Source organism: Nelumbo nucifera, chromosome 4 (genome assembly GCF_055504915.1).
Source record: "Nelumbo nucifera cultivar China Antique chromosome 4, China Antique-T2T, whole genome shotgun sequence".
Taxonomy (NCBI): domain Eukaryota; kingdom Viridiplantae; phylum Streptophyta; class Magnoliopsida; order Proteales; family Nelumbonaceae; genus Nelumbo; species Nelumbo nucifera.
In genome coordinates, this window is record NC_142652.1 from 11,085,138 (window position 1) to 11,111,329 (window position 26,192).

Genomic DNA, 26,192 nt, shown 5'->3' on the forward strand with positions numbered 1-26,192 from the left:
ATGTAAGAAACTTTTCTTCTTGAAGCCTGTTTTTGATGTGAAATTTATTATATTGGAGGGTGAAGTTTTGCTTTTCTATTTTGGTTATTAACTAGTTTAATTAGTAGAACCCGAAAAAAGATATAAGAAAAAAAGTGAGTGTTCTTCTGTTTCCTCCTTTACATGAGCTCTTTACATGACCATGTGAAAACTTAGTAGGAATAAACAAAACTAATGACAAATTCAATTAGTGCCTTACTTTCTCTTTCCACTTGGTTTCAAAATCTGTCCTGTTGATGTTCTTGCAGTCTTTATGAGTTTAAACTGGGTCCATATTCAAGTAATTGATGTCCTAACTTATGCAGCAATCTTGATTTACTCTGAAAGACTCCTATTCCTTTTCTTTCATATATCTACTGGCAGAAGGGTTTGTTCTCCATAAGATGGTGCTTTGTGCTTCAAACATGGTACAAGCCATGACCATTGGACTTGAGCAACTGTAGCAGGTATTCTCCAATCTACTTAGAAGATAAACAAGAAGAAACTCCACATGCATGAAAGTAAATGTGATATAAGACTTGCAGTAGCTACCGTAGAGGCAAGCTTGTAAATTTGATGCAAACATGGAAGGAAAGAAACCATGTGGTTTTTTCTCAGTTTTGAAGGGAGTTGGGAATGCATATAGCACATTTGCTAAGGGAGTGAGGTTCAAGATTGGGGATGGGGTGCATGTGAATTGGAAGGATGTTTAGTGCAGAGAAAGGCCTCTTTTTGAAACTTTCTCAACTCTATTTGAGTTGGCCATTGATAAAGAAGTTAGAGTAGTGGATTGTATGCATGTGCATGATGTTAACGAGGTGTGGTGCCCTCAGTACTGAAGAAATTTGAATGGCTGAGAGGTGGTTGATATGGTGGAAATATTACATATGCTGTAAAGCACTCAAGTGGGGATTAGGAGATCTGATAGGACTTGGTGGTGGGGAAGTATGAAAGGTCACGGTGAAATAATTTTATAATGCCATGGTTAGATAGGAGGAGCAGTCAGTCCCTGTTAATATCTTTGGTGTAAGAATATTCCTATGAAAGTAGCATTTTTTGTTTGGACTGCTTACTTGAATAGAGTTTGTACATGGAACAATCTTTTGCTGGATTCAGTCGGTTTTTTTCCTTTGTGAAGGGCACTTGAATCAGTGAACCATCTGTTATACTTAAGATTTTCCTATGAAGTTTGGTCTCAAATATGGAACCTGTTTGAAGTGAAAAGCTTCTGCCCAGGATCAGTGGTGGAGTTAATGGAGGGTAGGAGGTTTGATGGAAAAAGGAAAACTGGCCTGGGATATAGTCCCTGCTGCTGTGGTGTTTTGTTTTATATGACAGGAGAGAACTGCAAGAACCTTTAAGAACAGGAACAGCTCTATTGATTCTGTTTTTCAGATGATTTTGGAAGAAAATGTTTTCTTCGTGAGCTAATACAAGCTGTTTAAAAGTATACGCTGTTATTGCTTTTTGTAAATAAGTGTTTAGGGGTGTAGTAGTGAAGGGGAAACTTTTTGTATAGCCCCTGTTGCCCTGTATACAGCATCTTGTTGTACATGATGCTTCTGTTCTTATAATTTCAATATTGTGCCTTCTCTCTAAAAAGGATTTTTCATTTTTTTTTTGAACCAGAACATTTTTCGTAATTTTTGCACTGAACAGAATGGAATAGTGAAATAGGATTCATGTAGGCAACCCCGTATAGTTGGGATAAGGCTTAGATGATGGTGAGGATGATATTTTTGTAATTTGTGGGTAATTTGGATTTAAATATTTTTGATTTTTTTTCAAATTAGTTTTCTAGTTTTTTGCTTTCTTATGAATAGTGTTATGTTTCAATTTTCTGGAAGTATTCCATTCTTCGTATAATGAAAATACGATTTATAGTATCTTTTGGACATAATATTTATAATATTACCCATAATTACTATTTATAGTAAAACTTTGATTTACCTTTTTTAATAGTTTGTGCTCTACTGCCTCTTTACATTAAGTTAGTTTTAGTGGAATTAGTAGTCATTGTAAAGGGAGATCTAAGCCTCTTGTGTAATCTATAAGTAGAGTCATTGTAATTGTAACTCGAAAGTTCTCTTACGGAAGACGGGGTGCTGCTGAGAGTTCTAGACTTGCCCTTTCACTTGTGGAAGCAGAATGTTGCTGCATCTATCGTGCAGTTATGTGGTGGTATTCTTGTTGGAGTCTTCTGGGGACCTGTGCTCAACAACTCTTCTTTTAAATAGAGTGAAACCGGAAGATATACTTGGGAAGGTGGAGATAAATGGGGGAAGGCTGCTTCTACTCGGTGTGGCTAGCCGCCTCCATAGAAGCGACACTGTGGAAGGTGGCTTGCAAGGAAGGGGACGAGAAGGTAGAAGAAGAAGCCCTACGTGGACCAAGGAGATTGAACTCAAAGATTGACATGGCTTTCACTGATTTGGGTAAGCAAAAACTGGAGATTAGAAAAGAGCTGGAGCAGTTGGGTGGTCACTTATGTGGAAAGCAAGTTATCAGAAGGGATGACAACATATCTTATGCTCAGGTGGTGAAAGACGGAAAGAATCCTGATTTAAAATCAAGAGAAGAAGGGGAGATAAGGGGTTCAAACCAGATCGAAACAAAAAGTGGTGCATCTGAACTGGGAACATTGGGGACTGACTGTGACTTTGTAAAGCATCATGTGCCGATGCAGGTCAGTTTGAGTGGGCCTCAAAAATTTGCTGGGCCTGTTAAAGAAACAAAGGATGGGCCGTGCGCTCAAGGACCTAAGTCGGCCCAGAATCGTGGCTCCACTAGCCTTACACGTGATTCACTTCACATGATTGAAAGGGGGTAGCTCCAATAGATGGTAAGAACCATCTATCTTCTCTTTCCTTGAGCTCCTCCTCCCAGGTTCGTGTGCAAGACACAAGCTCACCCCCAAATAGCTCCCTGCAATGGATCCCCTTAAGAAATTAAAGATTCTCTCTCTGGGAAGATGAAACCCAGATGCATTAAACGACGAGACCTTGAGCTTCTTGAAGATGCTGAATGGTCAGGTGAAGAGGGTAGTGATGCTGATGACTTGATTGATACAGAGAGTTTGGGAAGTATTGACCTGCATGCAAAAATGGATATGTTACAGGAAGAAAACTTCAATACAGAGATTCTTTACATAGAAGGAATCTCTCAAGGGGAAGTTGGGGAGGCGAGGAGGATCGAAATTACGGCTCCGGAAGCTAAGTTTATTACACCCCCTTCCATGAGGGAGAAACTACAATCTCTCAGACCAAAAACGGAGTTAATATAAATGGATAGGACTCTCTGGTGGACTGTGAAGATACGCCAGGAAGGAGGGAACAGGAACAAGCCTCTCCGGTGGTAAGAATAGACAAAGGTGAAACTTTAACCTTAACCATCTCACTGCAAATGCCAACTAGGGGGGAAGGTGTGATACTGCCTATAAGTCCTCAGCTGCAGGATTTGATTAGTCCTTCAACTACTCCGCCTTAAGGTATGGGTGTTCATTTGGTTTCTGTTACTGATCCATGTGTTCAGCCTATTATAGATACTCTAACATCCCACCTTGAAGGAGCAGAGTTGGTGTCAAAAGGTGGGGTTGAGGGTGCGGGTGGCAATCAGGAGCATAAGAAGAAGGAAGACTCAGTTCCTTATGAGGGCATGGGGGAGGAGGTGGAGGGAATTTGGAAGCTGATTTGTATAGAATTTGGGGAAATCAGACTGAAGGAAGGTTACTTGGAAGAGAACCCTTAGAAGAAGTGGCCAAGTGAGGAAGGAGAGGGTGATGCAGTGGAAGATGATGAGGGGACAAAAATGGATCCTAAAGCAGGAAGATGTTCTTAGAAGGATGACCTTGGGGTAGGAAAAGAAGTTAAAACATACCATAGGAAATCTGAGGAGAAAAAGGAGAATAAAAAAAAGTATAGAACGAAGGTGCAAAGGTTAACCTTTGACATTGAGGCTGATCTTGAGTTTAGTGGAAGGGGAGAGAGGAGGAAGCATTCTTGGGGAGGAGCTGGATTTAGGAGGGCTTATATAAAAAATTATCTATGAAAATTATCAGTTGGAATGTGAGAAGGTTGGGAAGTGCTAGGAAAAGGTGGGTAATAAAGGATTTACTCACTAGAGAGAAGCTTGATATCGTGATGGTGCAAGAGACAAAGCTCTTTGAGTTGGATGGGAGATGGGTCAGTAGTTTTTGGAGGTCTAGGGGTGTTAGTTGGTCCTCGGCCCCATCTTGGGGAGCCTTTGGAGGAATTGTCACTACTTGGAAGAATGAGGTAGTGGAAGCGGTGGAGATAGTAGGTAGATACTTTTTCTCCATTAAATTCAAGAATGTGGAGGATGGATTTTGTTGGGTGCTTACCAAGGTGTATGGCCCTAATACCTATCGAGAAAGGGATGTGCCCTGGTGCTTGGGAGGGGACTTTAATGTCATAAGATACTCCGAGGAACCTAGCAGCCATGTACAATCAATTACAACAAGTATTAGGAAGTGCAATGTCTTTATAGAAGATTGTGAGCTAAAAGAAATTCCCTTGATGCATGTTAGATTCACTTGGTCTAGCTTCCAAGATAATCCTCTTTGTTCAAAGCTGGACTGGTTTTTATTCAACCTAGAGTGGGAGAACTACTAGGGAAATTTGGTTTCTAGAGCTTTGCCTAAGGTCACCTCAGACCACTGCCCCATCATGATTGGTGTGGACTCCCTAATTACTAGACCTAGACCCTTTGGGTCTGAGAATATGTGGTTAACCCATTCGGACTTTGGGAATAGAGTGGAGTGGTGGAACGAGGAGTTAAGGTTAAAGGAGTGGAAAAGAATCATATTTCGCCAAAAATTGAAGAGAATGAGAATCAGGCTAAAGGAGTGGAACAAAGATCATTTTGGTAGGATAGAGGAACAAAAGCTGAATCTATTCACACAAATTGAGAAGCTGGATGAGAAGGAAGCCCAAGCATAGTTGTCAAGGCAACGCCTGCCTAGGCGACAAGGAGCCCTTGGAGGCTCGCCTCGCCCAGTCGCCTAGCAGTTTTGTGCACTGGGTTATAAAATACTTTTAGATTTTTAATTTTTTGACATTATAATTATAAAATAGACATTATTAAACTGGAATATTCATTTTATGTGTTTATATACTAATTTCTTTTTATTATTTTCTTATTTTGTTAGGGTTTAATCAATGCAAACATTGCTAACTGTTGTATTGAACCTATGGTTCACAGTATTGATACACCTCTGTGTATTGGCAGAGGTGTATCGGTACTTATAACGATACTCCCCTTATGGTTTTCAATTTCATTTTTAAATATATATTATTTAAAAAAATGGGCCCCCAAAAACACCTGTAAACAGGTATCGGGACCCCAAAGATACACTATAATACACCCGATACGGGGCGTATCGTATCAAAACTTTGATCCTTGATTGAACCCTCAAAAATTTCAAAACTTGAACCTATAAGCAAGGGAAGAACTTAAAATTTTGTCTAATCAACACATTTTCCTCTTCCACCTTTTCTTTTCTTCTTTCCTATAACAAAAGTAGGGGTTCAACCCCTATATTTTTTGGATTTTCTTTACTTTGTTCTTTTTCTTCTCATAAAATGTTGATTTTCTAGACTTAAACATGAAATTTATACTTTTCTTATGAAAATTATGAATAATTATTAAGGAAAGATGGTTATGGAACCTAGGGAACTATCCTAGGATGTAGGGTTTTACTTAAAAAAATCCAACGCCTAGGCGACTAGGTGCCCCCCTGTCGCCTAGCCTTGCCTTGGCGCCTTGAAAACTATGAGCCCAAGGGTTGTTGAGTGTACAGGATAGTGAATAAAGAAGGCAATTAAGGATCTAGAAGAGGTGTTAGAGAAGAGATTTGTTGGAGGCAGAAGTCAAGGTCTAAGTGGATTAAGGAAGGGGGTGGGAATTCTAGGTTCTTTCACAACTTGGCAAATGGTAGGAGGAAGAACCTAGTGGCCAAATTAGAGGTAGAAGGGCGGATAATTGCCAATCAAGAGGAAATAGCTAGGACCTTTTTGGATCATTTTAAAGTTGTTTAAAGGACATTGAATGAGAGGTTACCATTGGAAGGATTAGAATGACTGAGATTGGAAGGAGAATAAGTAAGATGGTTAGAAAGGAATATTGAAGAAGAGGAGATAAAGAGGGTAGTGTTCATGATGGATAGATCTAAAGTGCCGGGTCTGGATGGATTTACTATGGCTTTCTACCAAGATTGTTGGGACATCTTGAAAGAGGACTTATGTGATGCTATTAAGGAATTTGTAGAAAATCATATAGTAAGTCCGGGAGTTAATGCCACTTTTTTGGCCTTAGTCCCCAAGAAGCCAAATGCTACTCACCCTAAGGATTTCAAGCCAATTAGTTTGGTGACTAGCATTTACAAAATCTTAGCTAAGGTGTTACCCCTGAGGCTTAGAACAGTTCTCCCTTTGCTAATAGGCCAAGCCCAAGGGGCCTTTGTACATGGGAGACAAATAACAGATAAAATCTTTATTGCTAATGAGTGTGTTGAGGATATGAGAAGATCTAAAAGAAAAGGCTTTGTTTGTAATTTGGATCTGGAAAAGGCCTATGATTTGGTGGATTGGCACTTCTTGATACAAGTTTTGAGGAATCGCAGCTTCGGGGATAAGTGGTGTAGTTGAATTTTTGGATGTGTTAGTTCTTATCATTACTTTATCCTAGTCAATGGAGTGGTGAATGACTTCTTCCCAGCTTGTAGAGGTATTAGGCACGGGGACCATCTTTCACCTTTCCTCTTCACTCTAATAGCAGAGGTGCTTAGCAGAATGATCTCAAAGGCTGATAGAGAAGAAGATGTAATTAGAGGGTGGAGAATAGGCACGGACAATATTCCAGTCACCCATCTCCATTTTGCAGATGATTTCCTGATTTTCTGTGATGGGGATGATCAGGAAAGTGAGAAATCTTATGGATCAGGTTAGAAGCTTTGAGAGTTTGTCAAACTTGAGTGTCAATCTTGGAAAGAGTTGTGTAGCTAGTGTTAACCTGGAGGATAGTGAGGTGGGGAGGTTATAGCAAGGAGTTTAGGGTGTTCCATCTCATTCTGGCCTTTGACCTATTTGGGGCTTCTATTAGGGGCAAACCCTAGGGAGAGTAGCTTTTGGTGTTTAGTGGTAGAGAGATTCCAAAAGAAGTTAACCCTGTGGAGGAAGAACTATACATCTTTGGGGGTAGAATCACTTTGATAAGAGCCACACTTGCTAACCTACCAACTTATTTCCTGTTGTTTTTTAGGATTCCTCCTAGGGAAGCTAAGAAACTAGAGAAATTGATGAGAGATTTTCTCAGGGAGCCGAGGGAAAGTAGGAAGGACCACTTGATAAAATGAGAGGTTGTATGTCGGAATAAAGAGGAGGGGGGCCTAGGGTTAGGGAACTTGATTAACAAACTGGAGAAATGTTTGTGGAGGTGGCTAGTGGAGAGAGAGAGAGAGACTGTGGCATGAGGTGGTAGGTAGTATTCATGGTCACTCAGAAAATGGGTGGGATGCTAGAGTATCTTGGCCGACAACCTTGGCAACACTGTGGAAAGCTATTCATGGCATTCTTCCTTAGTTTGTCAGTTTTGTGTGGTATGATGTTTGCAATGGTAACTTTGTCCTCTTTTGGGAGGATATTTGGCATAATTGTCAAGGCGTCGCCTAGGCGACTAGGCGCCCTTGGTTGGGCGCCTTGCCCAAACGCCTTGACTTTTAGCAACTAGGCGCCCGCCTAGGCGACTGAGCGCCCGCCTAGGCAACAAAAATGACAAGGCGGGCGCCTTTAATAATATCATTTATATTGCTGTGTCTTATTAATGTATGTGCTAATACATTATATTATATGCTATATATATCAATTATACTTTGTTTTAATGTTTTACTATTGAAATTTAAAAGATCAAAGGGTTTTGAGAAGAGAAAAAGAAAGAAAGAAGGAAAGAAAGAGGAAAGAAAGAGGAAAGAAAGAATAGAATAATAAAGTTATTTTTTTCTATTCTCTCTCTCTAATTAAATAAAACAAAAACTCCATCCTTGTTTTTTTTTTCTATTTTACTTTCCATCTTGAATATTTATCATATAAAGTTGATAACCATCTTTAGTTGCTAATTAATATGAATTTTCTCTATTAAATACTTAATATAATAGTATTATTTTTGAAAATAATTAAATTAATATATGTAAAAGATTTTTATCTTTTAGATGTGATGATTTGCCACATTTTTAGAGGAAATTTAATGTTCTTAATAAAGAGAATTGCTATTTTTTCAATTAACATACATGCTGAATGGTATATAGAACTAGGAAACTAGCCAAAAGTCAGATTTTTATATTATAAAATTTTTATCGCCTAGGCGACTAGGCGACTAGGCGCCCCAGTGTCGCCCAGAATCGCCTAGACGCCTTGAAAACTATGATATTTGGGTTGGAGAGGCTCCTTTAAAGGACCTTTTCCCTTCTTTATTCTTTGTTTCATGGTATAAAAAGGAATTTGTTTCAAAACATTTCTCCCCTGTAAATAGGTAGATTTATCCTATTCAGTTCTAGGTTCAAAGTATGTAAGGGTTCGACCAGGAGAGAAAAAGTCACTCAGCCTAGCCGACCCACTGTATACATAATGTATAAGCTGAATTACAAAAGACAGTAATGTCCCTTATTAGAGATGGGATACATAAGTTAAACTTGAATAAAACAGACCATTCACTTTTAATTAGATAGTCAAAAGACCAAAATACTCCTGTACTGTCGACTCTAACACTCCCCCTTAAGTTGGAGAATATATACCCTTCTATCTCAAGAGTTCCTCCACTTTTGTATAACTGACAATGACTTGGAGCACCCTTCAGATACTTAACTAACCTTAGAACTGCTTCCCAATAAGGAACCCAAGGATGTTGCATAAGCTGACTCACCGTACTTACAACAAATGATATATTTGGTCGTGTGATAGGCAGATAGTTCAATTTTCCCACCAATCTTCTGTACCTTCCAGGATCATCAAACTCTTCACCTGCATCAATACTCAACTTAGCATTTGGTTCCATAGGTGTTTCGGTTGATTTGGCACCTAACAGCCTTGTTTCTTCAAGCAGGTCATGGACATATTTCCCTTGACATAAGTTAATTCCATGTCTTGACCTTGCAACTTCTATTCCCTGGAAGTTTTTCAATCTGTCAATCCCATTGCTGTCACTGCCAGTTATGACAATAATGTCCACATACACCACTAGCAAGATTTTCCCATCTTTTGAGTCATGGCTTAACACAGAATGATCTACCTGACACTGTTTCATCCCAAAGTTCATTACTTCTCTGAATCTACCAAACCATGCACGTGGAGATTGTTTCAGCCCATAAATTGCCTTTTTAAGTCTACAAACTTTACCATCCTCCCCTTGAGCAACAAACCCTGGTGGTTGCTTCATAATACTTCCTCAATCTGATCACCGTGCAGGAAGGCATTCTTGATGTCAAGTTGCAAGAGAGGCCAGCCATACATTGTTGCTAATGAAATCAATACCCGAACTGAGCCAATTTTAGCCATACAACTGAGAATAGCCCTTGGCCACTAACCTGGCCTTTAATCTTTCCACACTGCCATCTGGAAGATACTTCACTGTGTAGACCCACTTATACCCAACAACATGCTTATCAGGAGGGAGAGTAGTAAGTTCCCATGTGTGATTGTGTTGTTAAGCAGGCAATTCCTCTTACATTGCTTGTCGCCACCCTGGAGAGGTAAGAGCTTCCTAGACAGTTTTGGGAGTAGAAACAGAGGATAGCAAGGATATAAAATGGCGATGGGAAGCAAAAAGGTGAGCAACTAAAACATAATGAGAAATAGGATGAGATGTACAACTACGTTTACCTTTCCGCAATGTAATAGGAAGATCAAGGTTCGAAGGAGGTGGTGCAACCACAGGATCTATTAACGAGGACTGAACTGGAGGGACGATGCTCTTTTGTGAGTATGCACTTGTCTGATTGGTGGCCTCTCAGTAGTAACCTGCATTGGAGAAGGAGGGGATGGAACAAGAGCTACGGGAAGGGGACTTGCAACTGGAACCGGAACCACGAGAAGGGGGTCCTCATCTAGAACAGGAAGTGGAACCACAAGGGGAAGGAGAAGGAACTTTAGTACTCGAGAAAAATGGGACGGATTCAAAGAAAGTGACATCCAAACACACAAATGGCCAGTGATTTAAAAGGTGCGCGTAGGCGCACAGGTGAGGCACATTTTAGGGTAGGCGCCTCGACCAGGTCCTAGGCACAGCCCATTCAAAAGGCACACGCCTGGTGCGCCTTGCACCTTAGCCCAGGCATGTGCCTTTGAAAATTTGCCGTTTTTTCCTTTTTTTGAGTTTGGCGGCTGGGCCGGGGGCTCCGCCCTCGGACCCTTGTGCCATGCCCCTCGAGGCCAACCCAAACAAGTCCATGCTTGGGTCTTAAATTTTTAGTTTACACAAAAAATAACGATTTTATAGTTTTAATTGCTTTTAAGAAGATATTTTACTGGGATGAATGAATGGACAACATTACCAAACAACTCACCGGAGCTTCGAGAACCCCCTATTTGGTAATGCTGTTCATTCATTCATTCTAATAAAATATCTTCTTAAAAGCAATTAAAACTATAAAATCATTATTTTTTGTGTGTAAACTAAGAATTTAAGACCCTAACATGGACTTATTTGGGCTTGCGTCGAGGGGTGTGGCACAAAGGCGGCTCGTAGAATTATGAATGTAATATCTCACATTAGCTACTTGATGCAATTGAGAGAAAAAGAGATTGTGGGTTTTATATGCTTGAAAATGTTTTATATGTTTGATTTCATTTTTAAATTCTCATTTCAATATGCTTTACATATTATGTTTATGTATTTTAATTTTAGGTAATAGGTTATTTAAAACTTAAGTTTATATTTTTATTAATTTTATGTTTTATAATTTTTTGCATTTTTTTGATTTTTTAGCTTTTTTTTTTTTTAAATTGTGCTCCTTGCCTCAAAAAGGCGTGTGCCTCACCTTGCGCCTAAGGCGCAAAATGGCCCTTGTGCCTATTTTGTGCGTTGCACTTTTAAAACACTGCAAATGACCTATGAGAGTTAGGGTTATAGCTCTTATGCCCTTTATGGGTTTTGGAATATCCAAGGAAGATGCATTTAGTAGCACGTGCATCTAACTTGTCTAAACCAGGCCCTAAATTTTGAACAAAAACAAACACACCCAAAGACTCTAGGGATAAGAGAAAGCGGAGATAGAGTTGGAAACAATACTGAGAAAGGGGATTGACTTCCAAGGATGGACATGGGCATCCGGTTGATGAGGAAACATGATGTCAGGACAACATTACTCGAAAAACGCTTTGGGATATTCATATTAAGTGTCGGTTTTTCCGTTCAGCCACACCATTCTATTGTGGGGTATAGGAAGAAGAAGTTTGATGAATTATCCGATGGTGCTCTAAGTATTGCTGAAATGGTGTTGAGGTGTACTCTTTTGCATTATCAGAGCGGAGAATTTTAATATGAACTTCAAATTGGGTACATATTTTAGCATAAAATTTTTGAAAAATAGAGAACAATTCACTTCGATCTTTCATAAGATAGAGCCATGTCATCTTTGAAAAGTCGTCAACAAAAATTACAAAATACTTGTAACCATTGTATGACACCACTTTATTTGGACCCCAAACATCTGAATGAACTAAAGAAAAAGGACTCAAGACACGACATTTGGACTAAAAGAGGCTCTATGGTGTTTCCCAAGTTGACACGACTCACAATGCAACGATGAAAGATGACTTAAGGACGGAACCAACAACTTCAGAGCCTTGAGAGATGTATGACAAAGTCTATAGTGCCATTGGAGAGGAATAACAGATGATTGAAAGGCTATTTGCGGGCCACCATCATCAAGGTGTAATACAATCCACCTGCCTCATGCCCTCTACCAATGTTCATGCCCATCTGGAGATCTTGAAATACACAAGAAGAGGGATGGAAGGTTATAGAACAATTAAGTGACTTGGTTAATCTACTAACAGACATAAGGTTAAAAGGGAACTTGGGTACATATAAAACATAGGATAAAGATAAGGAGGTAAGATCAACATCACCAACACCACAAATGGGAGAGGTAGAACCATTAGCAAGGGTAATTGTTTGGGATGTAGAAGACTGAGAAAGTGAAGAAAACACATTTGGAGTCCTACACATATGATCTGAGGCTTCAGAGTCAATGATCTAGTGTGAGGGTTTGGAAACCAAGCAAGCCATACCTGAATGGGCAAGAGTAATTGTATTTTGCTGAGAGGATGTTTGAATGAACTTTTCATATACCTCACGTGGTACGCTCACCATCTCCTTCCCAGAAGCACTAGTAGATGTGGAGGGAGTCTGATCGGTTTGTTGGTTTTCTCTAACTGTACCACTGCCACTAGTCACAACATGGTTAGCCCAAGTGTTGGGTGTACCATGTAAATCATAACAGTAACAGTGTGCCCTTCTAATCCATAGTATGTGCATTTTCTAGTTGCATTACCTCTTCCTCTACCACAACCTCCCCCTGACTCTCAACCTCCACTGCGGCCACTAGAACGATTAAACGTAGGACCTCCTCGATTTCTTGGAAATCCACGGCCTTCACTTCCACCACCTCTATTTCCACGACCTCCCCCTGTAGTCACCACAAAACCATATCTGTTCGAGAGAGAAGAAGACTTTGTAGAATCAATAGATATCCTCTGAAGATGGGCAAGCACTTCTTCAAGAGAGGGGAGAGCAGACCCCCATAGTATTTGTGCTCGAATAGGTTCATATTCAGCCTTCAGACCCACTAGAAACCTTGTCACATCAAGTTGCTCTCACTGTTGTTGCTGAACCTGAACATCCGATGTCAGATGATGGTATACATTAATCTCATTACGGATATTTCTCATGCTTGCATAGTGTTCCTCCAAGCTTTGGTTACCTTGCTTCAGATTAAAGTACTCTTGGTAAAACTGATATACTCTAGTGGTATTATCTTGGCTGGAATAAAGTTTCTTAGCATGGTCCTAGATTTCTTTAGCTGTATCTAGGAACATAAGATTCACACTGATTTTAGGTTCCATGCTATTCCACAACCAGGTCATAATTTGTGCATCCTCCTGTTCCCAATCACTAAACCCTAGAGAATCAGAGGGGGGTTTCTCCTCTCTCACATGTTTTACCTTTTTCTTGGCTTTTAAAACACCTCCACAGATTTGGCCCACGGCACATAGTTCTCACCATTCAACTTAATAGATGTCATTTGAACATTTAAGTAATATGGAGAAATCATAACACTTGTTTTATTGTCACTCCCATCTCCAGTTGATGCCATCTTAATTGATTCACCTCACTTCACAAAGGAATCACTATTATAAACAAAGTAGTCACCTTCTACTATTCAGCACCACACCACACACTACTCAACAAAGTATAATTATGACCACACTACTGCTGTCATGAATTCAGCATTCGAAAACCCTACTTTCAACTCACATATCCAGGTATAAACAGAAGGAAAAGAGGCTCATATGCATACCTATCAATTCACACTGGCACATATGTGAAATCCAGACCAAAAGAAAACAGACGCAGTCCACTACTAGCCGAATAGGTATTTCTGTTCACACCTGTCCACAACCAGCCCTCTTCGTACCATTGAATAGAGGATATCTAGTACACCACCACAACGATCACCACCACAGCAACTGGAGGCATATTTACCTCCAAGAACAAAAAACGACCACTCCTTTTTGGCTCCTTATCGAACTTCCAATCTGTCAAGGAAATATTTAAAAAAAACTGATATGGCTAGCGGCGATCCCAGGAAGACGAAGGGCGATGAGAAAAGAAAAAAAAGAACTGGTTTCTTATTGTTCTGATACCATGTAAATAGGTAGATAAGTCCTATTCAGTTCTAGGTTCGAAGTATGTAAGAAGAAGGGTTCGGCCAGGAGAGAAAAAGCCACTCCGCCCAGCTGACCCACTTTGTATTTATAATGTATAAGCTGAATTACAAAAGACAGTATTGTCCCTTATTAGAGATGGGACATATAACTTAAACTTGAATAAAACAGACCATTCACTTTTAATTAGATAGACAAAAGACCAAAATACCCCTGTACTGTCGACTCTAACATCCCTTATGATTAATCCGCTGGCACCAAATTGGGATTTTGGGTTCCGTAGAGGTTTAAGGGAAGAGGAAGTTGTGTGTCTAACAAATTTGATAAGCCTACTTGATACAGTGTGCCTAGATCCCTTTGAACTTGATAAACAGATTTGGACACCCAAGCTGAATGGGTCTTTCTCTTGTGCTTCTTTCTTTAAATCCCTTACTCAATCTGCCCCCAACCAACCTTTTCCTCTTACGGAAATATGGTGTAGGCCTGTTCCCCCTAAGGTATAGCTTTTTGTTGGGAAGTGTATTATGGGAAAATAATCACCTTGGATATTCTACAAAAAGAAGGCCTTTTCTGTGCATCTCACCTTTTTGGTGTATTCTTTGCAGGTCACATGGTGAGGACTGTAATCATTTACTAATATCTTGTTCATTTACTGCATAGTTATGGGTGTGGCTCTTCTCATTGTTTGGGTGCAGGTGGATTAGGCCAGCTGATGCAAGTTTGATTTTTTATCCTTCTTTCTTCCCTTGGTGTCATAGAAGAGGAAGATCTATGTGGAGGTGTGCAAGAGCAGCGCTGATTTGGTCAGTGTGGGAAGAGAGAAATACCAGAATTTTCCAAGAGAAGAAAAGAAGCCTAGAAGATCTGATGGAGTGCATCCTAAATAGGGTGATCTTGTGGCTAAAATCATTGGACCTATACCATCAATTCTCATTTAATGACATTTGGAGGAATTGGTTAGCAGTGGCAATTTGTTCACCCTTAAAGGCTAGAGTGAGTTTGGGGTGGGAACCCCCTCTTGTAAGCTTCTTGAAGCTGAATATTGGTGGTAGTAGTCTTGGTAATCCAGGCCGATCAAAGGTGGGAGGGGTACTAAGGAATGTGTCTGGGAATGTGGTTCTTATTTACTCGGGCCTCATAGGAGTTGGAAACTCTACTAGGGCTGAACTTCTAGCTGCTATCCAGAGAGTACAACTAGCGGTGCAGATAGGTGTGGGACAATTTCTAATAGAAGGGGACTCCAAAGTGGTAGTGGGTTGGCTACAAAACCCGGATTTTATAGTGTGGTGCTTTAAGAATGAAATTAAAAAATTCAGTTGGCTGATAAGGAGTTTGACAGTGAGAATACAATGGGTGGGGAGATCAGAAAGCTCTATGGCTGATGGTCTTGCAAAGCAAGGGGTAAATAGGGAAAGATTGTATTGGGCTCAACTGTAAACTGAATCTGTTTTTTGTTTTTTTCCTGATGTTAGGTGAGGTCGCGGCTCGTGCCTCTCCATGGAGCTTGTAACTGCTTTATTCTTCTATTAATGAAATCTTAATGTACTTATCAAAAAGAAAGTTCTCTTAGTCTACTGTTATGTTTCAGATTTTCCAATTAAGAGTTCTCTCTACTTTCTACCATAGCTGGCAGCTACAGTGGAGTTTCCTTGCTTTTCTTCTTTTGCGTACTAGTTAAATACTTGTGGCTTAGGCTTATTAGTGCACGGAAGGGATTTTTTTGCTTTAATTGGTATTACATCATAAGGCATCTGTGATTTGGTAGGTCCATGGTGGGTAGGAAGATCAACACTAGAGAGTACAAGAAACAAGGAATGCAGTCACTGGTGTAGGCTTAGAAGCAATGTAATAGCATATTAGACATAATATGCAACCACAAATTGCCAGACTTTGTGGTTGATAACTTGATGTATGCAACCACAAATTGCTAAAGCTTTGTGGTTAAAACTCTTGACATTTTTGATGCCATATATATGGTGTGGCATTGGATAACATCTTTATCTTCAACAAGAAATGTACTTTCAGCACTATGGATTCACGAAATGTTCACCAAGTCAAACTGAACTCAGTGTGGTTTAGCTTGTGCAATCTAGGTCCTTCAGTATTGGAAGATTATTTACAGATGGACAAGGATATATATTAGCGGTTTTGTCTTGACTCGTAGGAGTTGCTACATCGATAAGAGTAGAACTGTTGTCTTCCCTACAGAGTTTGTGGCTGGTCAGGCCACCAAACTTTAGGAGCTTGGTGGTGGAAGGGGATTCTAGAATGGTTGTGGGTAGAGCTGCAAATGGATCAGGTTTAATCTGATTAGGGTTCAAAACTGATTTGTTAAAGTCAGATTCAGATATATAATCAATATTGATTGAAATTGGATCTGAAAGTATGATCTATTTATTAATCAGATTGAATTCAGGTGATGCTTTATCTGATCAAAGGATCCAATCCATACTCTATGTATACATATATAATATTATTTTCTAGAATTGAAATTCTTTAAAATTTAGTTGGACTTGAGGATTTTGGTAAACTTATTGTTTCCATTTATAGTATACATTTTTGTTTTTATTTAACTTTATAATTTTATGCTAATTTTATATTTAATGTATAGTATATATATTTTTTCAAATCTAGTTTTACAAATCTGTCAGATACTGGATTGAATTTGGATCTCTCAGATTCTCATTGCTTTGGATTTAGATATACCTCTATTTGAACTTGGTCTGGCTCTTTTGCAGCCCTATCTCTATCTGAATTCAGTAATATTATGAGGGAGAAAAGACATTTAGCAAGCGCAATGAACATTACGATTTCTTGGGTTCATAGGTCTGCAAATGGAGTAGCCGATGCATTGTCAAAACTAGGAATAAATAGGGGACAGCTGTTTTTGGGGAAATATGTATTGCATCTTGGAAGATAGGGCAGTTGGCTTGAGTTGGCCTAATATATTGGGGAGCTTGGCACCGATATATGTATATTTATTCTTTCTTTAATCAATAAAGTTTAAAGTTACCTATCAAACCAAAAAATGGCAAGCAGTCTTGCCAAGAATCTGCCTCCTATTTGAAAGTTGAGCATTGCTGTTGTCTGTAAAAGCCATAGAGCTTAGGTAGACTTTGAAACCACCTTATATAATAGATATCATTATTAGCTTAGCTAGACTTGTTCTGAATTCATTATTTTTCTTCATGTAGTCTCTTTTTCAAGTTTGTGTTGTGTAATGATCTTCTATTTCTTTTGTTTGTGTTCAAAAGGTCTAGCTTTTTGTATGTCTATGTTCTTTTATAAAGTCTTCTTGATTATTAGAATTTTATTTAATCTGCCATTTTACTTTCTTTGCAGGTACGAGATCTTTTTGTTTCTATCGAGGAACCTAATTTCTTCATGCAATATTGTTGCCCTTGGGTTCTTCCAGCTCTACTTCTTAGTGGGGACAACACAAATCTGAAGCTTGTTTCTTCGGTAGGAGTATTGAACTTCAGTTTATCATATTTTTCGATATTTTCTTTCCTAATTGAAACTAAGGGTTACTAAATTGTTGGACCTTAACGTCTATATCTTCAGGGTTTGGGATTTCTATTCAAGAAATGTAGGGTTTCATTATGGACATTAGTATCTAAGAGTAGTATGTCTAGGATAGTTTCAATAGAAGAAAAAAAAATATATGCGTATTGCCATAAAAAATGAATTTTATTGGATATAATATGAGGTAGTGGCTAGTATCCATGGCTATTTTGTATGGTATGGTGTTTGCTCTAATAATTCTGATCTCTTTTGGGAAGGTGTTGGGGTGGGTACTCTACCTCTAAAAGACCGTTTCTCCTCCCTTTTTCTTCAGGTTTGTAAGGTATGATGTTTGCTCTAGTAATTCTGATATCTTTTGGGAAGATGTTTGGGTGGGTACTCAACCTCTAAGGCCTTGTTCATTTGTAACAGTGCAGCTTACCTGGGTAAGTGCACTTACCCAGGTAATTGTTTTCTAGGTAACATTTACCTGGGTGAATGCACTTACCCATGTTCTTTTGATTTTCAGATTCCCAAGTAAATAATAAAATGACATTTTTACCCACAAAAAATAACTATTAAAATGGGTAAAATGGTACCATCATGTTTTGTAAAATTTTCTCCTAGGTGGGAAAGTTACTGTGGGACCCACCTGGGAGATGGGTAAGTTTTACCCAGGAAAGTAAGGGTAGCTTTACTGTGGGACCCATTGCTTAATGCAAAAAGAACATGGGGATGTTGGTCAATGGAAAAAAGTTACTCATTGACCAACTTTCCCATGCATATTTACCTACAAACGAACGGGGCCTGAAAGTCTATTTCCCCTCCCTTTACTCTATTTCCTCTACAGAAAGGAACCTTTTCTCCTCCAGTTCACCCATTGACTTTAAATTGGGAATTCGGGTTTTGTAGAGGTTTGAGGGATGGGGAATAAGCTTGTGTCTCTGAGCTTTTACATCTATCGGCTTTTGTTTATTTGGACTTCTTTAAACCTGATTGAAGAATTTGAACTTTGGATCCGAGTGGCTCCTTTATTTGTGCCCCCTTCAAATCTCTTTGTTCCACTCTTTCCAATTGGGCGTTCCTAGTTAAAGAAATTTGTTCAAGGCCTATTCCACCTAAAATAACTGTTTTTTGCTAGGAAGTTTAATGTTGTAAGATTAATACTATGGGTACCTTGCAAAAGAAGAAACCTTATTTGTGTTTGCCCCCAAACCGGTGTACTCTGTAAATTGCAGAATGAGGACTATTGCCATTTACTGATTTTTTTCTAATTTGCTGCAAATATTTGGAATTGGTTTTTTATCAGAGCAGCCATTTTATGGGTGGCCAACCAAGAGAGGGAAACTAAATGTGGGAATGTATCAGAGCAGCCATTTTATGGGCTATTGGGGAGGAGAGGAATCCTAGAACATTCCAAGAAAAAGGAAAGAAGCCTTGTTGAAGTAAATGAGTGTATATTGGCAAGGGCAATTCTTTGGCTGAAAACTTTTGTTGAAGTAAATGAATGTATATTGACAAGGGTAATTCTTTGGCTGAAAACTTTGGACCTTTTTGTGAATTACTCCTATGATGATTTTCAAAGGACTTGAGCAGATGTGGCCTCCACAACCTCTAGAAAGAACAGAATACAAGAAAACTGGATACCCCCTTCTGAGGGTGCTGTAAAGCTGAATTTTGATGGTAGTAGTCAAGGCGATCCAGGACCTTCAGGTGTAGGAGGGATCTTGAGGGATAAGGATAGCAACATTCTATCCTTATTTTCAGGTCCAGTGGGAGTTGGCAACTCTATAAAGGCTGAGGTACTAGCTGCTGTACAAAGATTACAGATTGCCAACCAACTTAGAATTGAAAATTTGATAGTTGAGGGAGATTCTTAGATAGTAGTGGGTTGGTGGTTGGATCTGGATACAATTATTTGGGGCTATATGAATCTTTTTTGAAAAGTTAAGTGGCTTACAAGGAATATGTCAGCCGCGTTTTAGACTTTTAGTGGGTTAGTAGATTGGCAAATGCCTTGGCAGGTTCTTTGGCTAAACAAGGGGCTTCTTGGGTTTCTTTGTATTGGGCTATCTTATAATTGTATTCTGATGAGAGTTTGGTTTGATCTCTTTCCTAAGGGGAAGTGACATCTTGTGCCTCTTCTTTGGGAGATTGTACTCTTTCTTACTCTAATTAATAAAATCACCATTCATTCTAAAAAGAATGAAAAGGTAGGTAGCAATTACCTCTCATCAAATATTTATCAAGAAAAAAAGTACCTTTCATCAAATGTAACAGAGCTAATTATTTTGGGCCTACCTGATTTGAGATTTAAAATAGGTATCAAGTCAAGGATTTCATGAAGCTGTTATAAGATTGGGTTGGTTTCATAACTTGCTTGTCTTGCTACTACTTATATGGTGTGGGTTCATGCATCAATCTTTGGTTTAGTTTGGGCCGTAAGATGGACTAAAGACAAAGTGTGTAGGTTAGGATGGGGCCCAAGAACCTTTTTAAGTGTGGCGTGCTAGCATGATCCCAGATTATACCTAGTTTAATTGATGAAACTAAAGTAGGGGTAAATGCAGAATCAAAATGGTGGAGTGACTCTTTAAAAGATATTTGTTACTATCTAAGCCAGTCTTAACATAAAACCAGGGCGTTCTGGATTTGGGGGGCGGGTTGAGAAACGAGTTTGGAGAGATTGTACTTCTCTACTTGGATCCCTTTAGATTTGGGGATTCAGTCAGGGCAGAACTACTAGCAGCCTTATAAGGTGTGCAATTTGTAAATCAACTGGGTTGATGAACCCCAAGGATACTGTGTGATGTTTCAGGAATGAAATCAAGAAATTTATGTGGCTGACAAGGAATGTTTCGGTTTTTATAAAATGGGGGGTGAGGTCATCAAATGCTTTGGCTGATGGTTTAGCTAAGCAAGGGGTAAATAGGGAAGTGTTGTTTTGGGGTCAGCTGTCATGCTTGTTTTTTCTTTCTAGTTTCCTTGTAATCTGTTGGGAGAGGCTGCTGCTGGTGCCTCTCCAAGGGCTGTTGTTTGAGTTTAAAGTTCTCTATCAAGTTTTGAAGTAATAAAAATTTCTTTATTCATCAAAAAAAATTAAATAGGAATTTTTTTGATAGTAAAAATAAAATAAATTTTCATTAAAAAAATAAAAATATTACATCCTATTCAGGTGTTAAGGCAACACCCACATGCTAGCTACTCTAACAGAAACATTTCAAAAAGAAATAGGAATAGATGCATATTTGATGGCAATTCTGAACAAGTGAGATGGTTGTGTGTGCTTATAGGTTCTCTTCTTTATTACTGGTGCATAACTAACCTAGAATGTTAAGATCTACAATTGGGTTTCTATTGGCAATACTTTTGGATGAGTTATATTTTGTAGTCCCATAGACTGATGCCCTTGGTCTTTTGGTCTTGAAGTTTGCTCTAAACTTTATTTATGTTTTCTTTTATTTTAATGAAAAATTTACACTTCTTATGGAAAGCTTTTTCTGTTCATATAACTATAGAATCCTTTTATGGATCATAGTAGCTTGCTAGAAACTTCCTGAGGTCTCTTGGTTCCAAAGAGAAAACTTTTTAAAGGAAATAGTCTGTCATATGCCCATTAGAAAGGAATAACATTATTTTTGAAGATTTTTATTTTTATTAAAAGATTCCAATGAATGAGATTTCCATGCAGAAAGCCCATATTAATGAGTTTTGGTCTGAAGAAGTATGCTTTTAGCCCTATGTAATTTCTACTCGAGCCAAGATTTGGTGATATCTTAGTTCCAGAAGTGGAGGCACAATTTGGAATCCAGTAAGGCCAGGAGGGGTTGATTAGAAATATTTTCACAGAAGATGGGATCTGCTATCCTCATGGATGCTATCCATATGTACCCACAAGACACTAGAGCACACATTGGGATTATCTCACCATGAATGACAACTAAAATGTTCCCAATTTGTGGCTGTAGTTTCTTGTGGGTAGTGGATCTAGAGTACATTAACAGCACTCTTTATTCAATACCTTTTTAAAGTTATTGAGAGGTGTGTAAACAGGGCATAGTTGTCATTGCATCTTATTTTATGTTATAAAGATAGAGTTACATGTCTGCCCCTGTTTAGTTGTCATTGCCAGGGGAGACACTATGCTATTATTTTTTTTTTCTCTATTTTTCTTCTCCTTCTCTTGTTTCTTTGTTTCTTTTTTGTCACTTCCCTTTCTCTCTTTTCTGTTCGATTTGAAGGCTGTGAATACCATTTACAACTATATTAATTTAGATGTCTGTTATGTGAACAACATGATTAATCAATTTTAGAAGACTACTAATGGACTGTTGAAGTTGTCTTGCATATATATATATATATATGTTGATAGTGGGACAAAATTTTGGTAATAGCGGATACCAAGTTGATTATATTGTACTTCTTATCCTATCCTTGTTTCACCTTTTTTGTTGTATGTTTCAGTTTATCTAATATGCTTATTTGAAAACAGATTGCTCATCAACCATTGGCAGCTCTTGCAAACGACCATTTTGTGCCAATTTTTGCAGTATGTATGGCAATGCACGGTAGTAGAAAGTCCGGGAATGAAATGGGATTAGTGGTGCTTCAAAGTTCAATTTTGCATATTGCTGAGATTTCTGAGCAAGAAAGAGACAACCTTATTAAAAAACATATGGTTCGTACTTGTATTAGTTGTCTATTTAACACTGCATACTTCTATGGAATTTAAGTGTCTTTGTTCTTTTATCTTTTTTTTTTTTTTGAAAAGTAAAGAGAAAATTCATTAAAATAAAAGGAATTACAGAGGAAGGTGATAAGAAATCACCTGAGAGAAGATGAGACTAACTTAGACACTTTTTAGTTCTTACACTAGATAACAACCAACAAAGACTCTGTAAAAGAACAACAAAACTAAGTCCTCCGGCACCCAATACTAGACCAAAAACAAAAAGGACAACTGCAAACGAGCAAAGAAGAAACTAACAGAAGAGAGAAAACTAATCTTCTCCAACAAAAACCTCCTCTTGGTTGTTGCCATCTTCATCCCATCTCCCTCCTCCAGTTACCCCTTTTCTCGATTTTTCTTCCTTCTTCCTCTCAAACTCTTCGAAGCTTTTATGGCGAATTCCTCACCTCCCCAGAAAAACAAACCCAAACTTTTACCAATTTCTACATCCTTTCTAGCCGCTGCCTTGAAAGAGACAATACCAGTTTTCTCCACCTCCTTTTTGAGACTTTTATCAGGGTCTCTAATAACAGAATTGGGATTCTTCTCAGAATCACCAACAAGTTGACCTGTCCTTAACAGCGTACCCGGGTTAGAGGTTTCCTGAGAGTTCTCATTATCAAGAGCTTTATTTGTTGGTTTAAAAGTCTTACTGTTATTTTATACACCCTTTTATAGTTCTTTGTAGGCCCAGAGCTGACCAATCCAAGCTTCAGATGAGAAAAAATTTTGGTTACCCGAACAGTATGGGAGTATCTTACTCCCAATCACCACCTCCTCGAAAAACGATTTTCAGAAGCATTGTCTTCGATCTAGGAAGGTGAACAAATTTCCTCACCGACATTTTTCACTTCCTCCATCTCCAGCAATGTGTCCTTCTAAGGTGGCAGGAGTAGACCCACTCATATCGTTTTTCTTCTCTGTCATGCCAATTTTCACTTCTTTGTGTATCTCCCATCTACATTGGTCTTGACTTCATTTTTTTTAGTCAAAAAATGGGCCTTAGTCGTTGAACTGAAGGTCTGTTTTGGAAATGCATTTTTGAGATCTTCTACCAACTCTTTACTGCTTTGAGTGCAACAACCAGAGTCGTCCACGCTGTTCCCAGAACTTCGAAATGCATCAAAGTTCCTCACTGGAGTTACAGCTTCTAAGTCCTCCACTGATTTTCCCCTGTTTTGGTTGCAACTACCAGGAACAACTTCACTGTAGCCAGGGCTTTGGGTCACGTCAAGAGAAGTTCTCTCGTTTGCTACTCTCTCAAAAACCTTCTGCTTTGTCCTCTTATGGAGTCTGACTTTTTTTTTTGCTTTCGAGACTTGTTCAATATGAAGCTACTCGGTTGTCTTCCTTTAACTGAGAGTTCAAAAGGAGTTACATTCCTTCTATTAATTCCTACTTTGAATGGAACAAGGGGTCTTCTCGCAAGATTAGATAAAGACTTTGAAAAGTGGGCCCCTGTGGCATTTCCTTCCCCATCGCAGGACACCCCTTGTAAATGCAGTTTTGGACACTTTTAATCTCCCCCAGCAACTGACTCCGCATGGGCCCCGCTCCCATCTTCCTTTTTCGAGCTCTCCCCCAAATCATTACTCTTTCCTTTTCCAAGTCTCGAAAGTCCACCAGACCCAGCGTGCCAAGCCCACTAAAATCGATACATTTTTTTGTTCCCAAACTACCCTCATTTTCAACCTCTGAACCTACCTTTGAGAATAGCCTGTTCGACTTCCACCTCTTTGAACCAGATGGAGGTTGCAAATCACTTCCTCCTTGAGAAAATGAAATCAAGCCAACCGCCTGTGTATGTTGCTTCTATTACCACTCTTAAATTGAATAGCTCTCTGCCAAAGTGAAGCAATAGGGATGCTGGAACAAGATGAATTTCCTCCACCTCAATTAATATATTCACACTCACTAAATTCTTCCAATCCAAAGTTCTTGAATCGATGAATCTAAAAATCCCACATGCATTCCCAACATCGCTGAAAGTTTGGAAACTCCAGGCATGGAGAGGAATTCCAAAAATATTAATCCAGATGAAGCTTGAAGGCAAGGCCCCACATTTCTCTGTGCATCGACGAGAGGATTCCACCTCCCTAATCTTAATTCTGGATCCCAGACTTGATCCTGTTCATGTTGAAGAATATCCATAGGTTCTGTCTCACTACTGAAGGAGAAAAGAAAGAACCCCGCGCCGAGTCTTCTCACCTGGAAATGCCTGCTTGGCTTCCATTCAGTCACCACCCAGCTCCAAACTACTTCAATATCTGTTTCAGAGTTGACTAGATGACCAACCAAGCATTTGTTTAGAAGCTTTAGTTGATCAAATGTTCCTTCAGTTGAGCTCGTTACCGCCTCTTTCATCCTGAACCTGAATCACCTCCTTCAAGTCCACAGCACCACTTTGACAAAGGTATCTCAAACAAGCATTCCTAATATCAGAGATAATCTTGTGTCGCTACCTACACAAATAATCTTGTTTTCTTGGAACCAAATAATCTTGTGTTGGATTATTTTAGAAAAGTTATTGATAGCTCAGGTAGCCTAAACCAAGAGAGGGGGGGGGGGGTCAATTGTGTTCTACAAAATTTTCCTCCCCTAATACCTTTTCAAAAACTTATTGTGCTAAACAAAGATAATTAGAGAGAAATATAGTGTGAAGCGTTTGTGTGATAAACAAAAGCAGTATGAAGTGAGTTTCTACAAAAACAAACATTAACTGCAAAACAATAAAAGCATATACAAGGATTTATAGAGGTTCGGCCAAACCTAGGCCTATGTCCTCTCCGCAGGCACACCTCTCAAGAGTTTCCGCCAAAAACGTCTGGACAAGACCTCAGAACAGTTGGGCTTATGGGTGCCAACTAGACCTTTGAACAGTCGGGCTTGTGGGTGCCATTCTGACTTTTAATGGTGTTCAATCCTTGAATACTCAGATAACATTTTTTTTTATGAATAACACTCAGATAAAATTGCTACTCCACATATCTAAAATATTCTTGCCGACTTATGTTTTGATACAATCTCTTGTATTCCACAAAGCACTGGTGGATTTCATTGGAGAATTTGTCAGTTCCAGTAATATTACCTTGTGACTCTGAAACTTTAAACACAACTAAAGTAAAACCCAAATAACACAACTACCAGAGTGGATGCTTAACATTATGTAGAATGACCAAAATACTATTTTAATGATCACATGCACAAAATTATCAAAAAAAAAAAAGATCACATGCACAAGACTTAAATGTCATCAGCACTGTCAATTCTGCTGCTGTCTCTGAGATCAGCTTTTCATGTTTTCTTTTTCCATAATTAACAGTACTGAGTTTTGTTCATTATCAAGAAAAAATTGCTGACCATACAGATCAGACAAAAATACAAACAGCCTTACGCTTATCAGTAATGGAATATTGGATGTTTTATGAATGTGATTACAACAACAACCCTGGTCTGGGACAATCCCAAGTTAACTCAGAATAGGACATTCCTGATTTGCTTTCCACACTAATGATCAGATCTTTGTGGAGGAGATCTGGTTCCCTGGTGATACCAATAAAGCAGGATTTTGATTCATATTGTTCCTGTTCTTTTGATCAGTTAATCTTTCTTATGTGGTTTGCAGGTTTCAATTGTCAGCTTGCTCTTCTCACTTGCCTCTTCAGCTTCAGATCCTGCAGTCCCATTCTTTTCCAAGGAAACAATTGTATTTGCTATTCAGGCAGTAGTTGATGGATTTTTGGAGATGTACTGTGGCTTTTATTTTTATTCTCTTTGATTTATTTTGCTGAATTTGTCATTTTCTCATTTTCAAATGTTATTTTTTTCCCTTGAATCCCAACAGGGACTATTGTCCAAGAAATGTTTGTGTTGTTGACAAAATCAATGTCTTTCGTCCTGATAGAGTTTTTGTGGTGATGTATCATTTCCTTGGGTTAAAACCTTTTTGACATTCCTATATAATGATAATACCTATCAAGCAT

The 26,192-nt window shown here is 38.8% G+C and overlaps 1 protein-coding gene across 3 annotated transcripts in view; it reads left to right on the forward strand.

Annotated features, from left to right (window-relative positions):
• Positions 1-26,192, forward strand: part of ATM (Serine/Threonine-kinase ATM-like protein) — a 151,152-nt gene that overhangs the window by 47,829 nt on the left and 77,131 nt on the right. For all 3 annotated transcript variants that reach the window (XM_088902617.1, XM_088902618.1, XM_088902619.1), the window contains 4 exons: positions 17,319-17,438; positions 21,973-22,158; positions 25,835-25,956; positions 26,054-26,123. In XM_088902617.1, the coding sequence (XP_088758743.1) occupies positions 17,319-17,438; positions 21,973-22,158; positions 25,835-25,956; positions 26,054-26,123 (498 nt within the window). The remainder of the gene's footprint in view (positions 1-17,318; positions 17,439-21,972; positions 22,159-25,834; positions 25,957-26,053; positions 26,124-26,192) is intronic.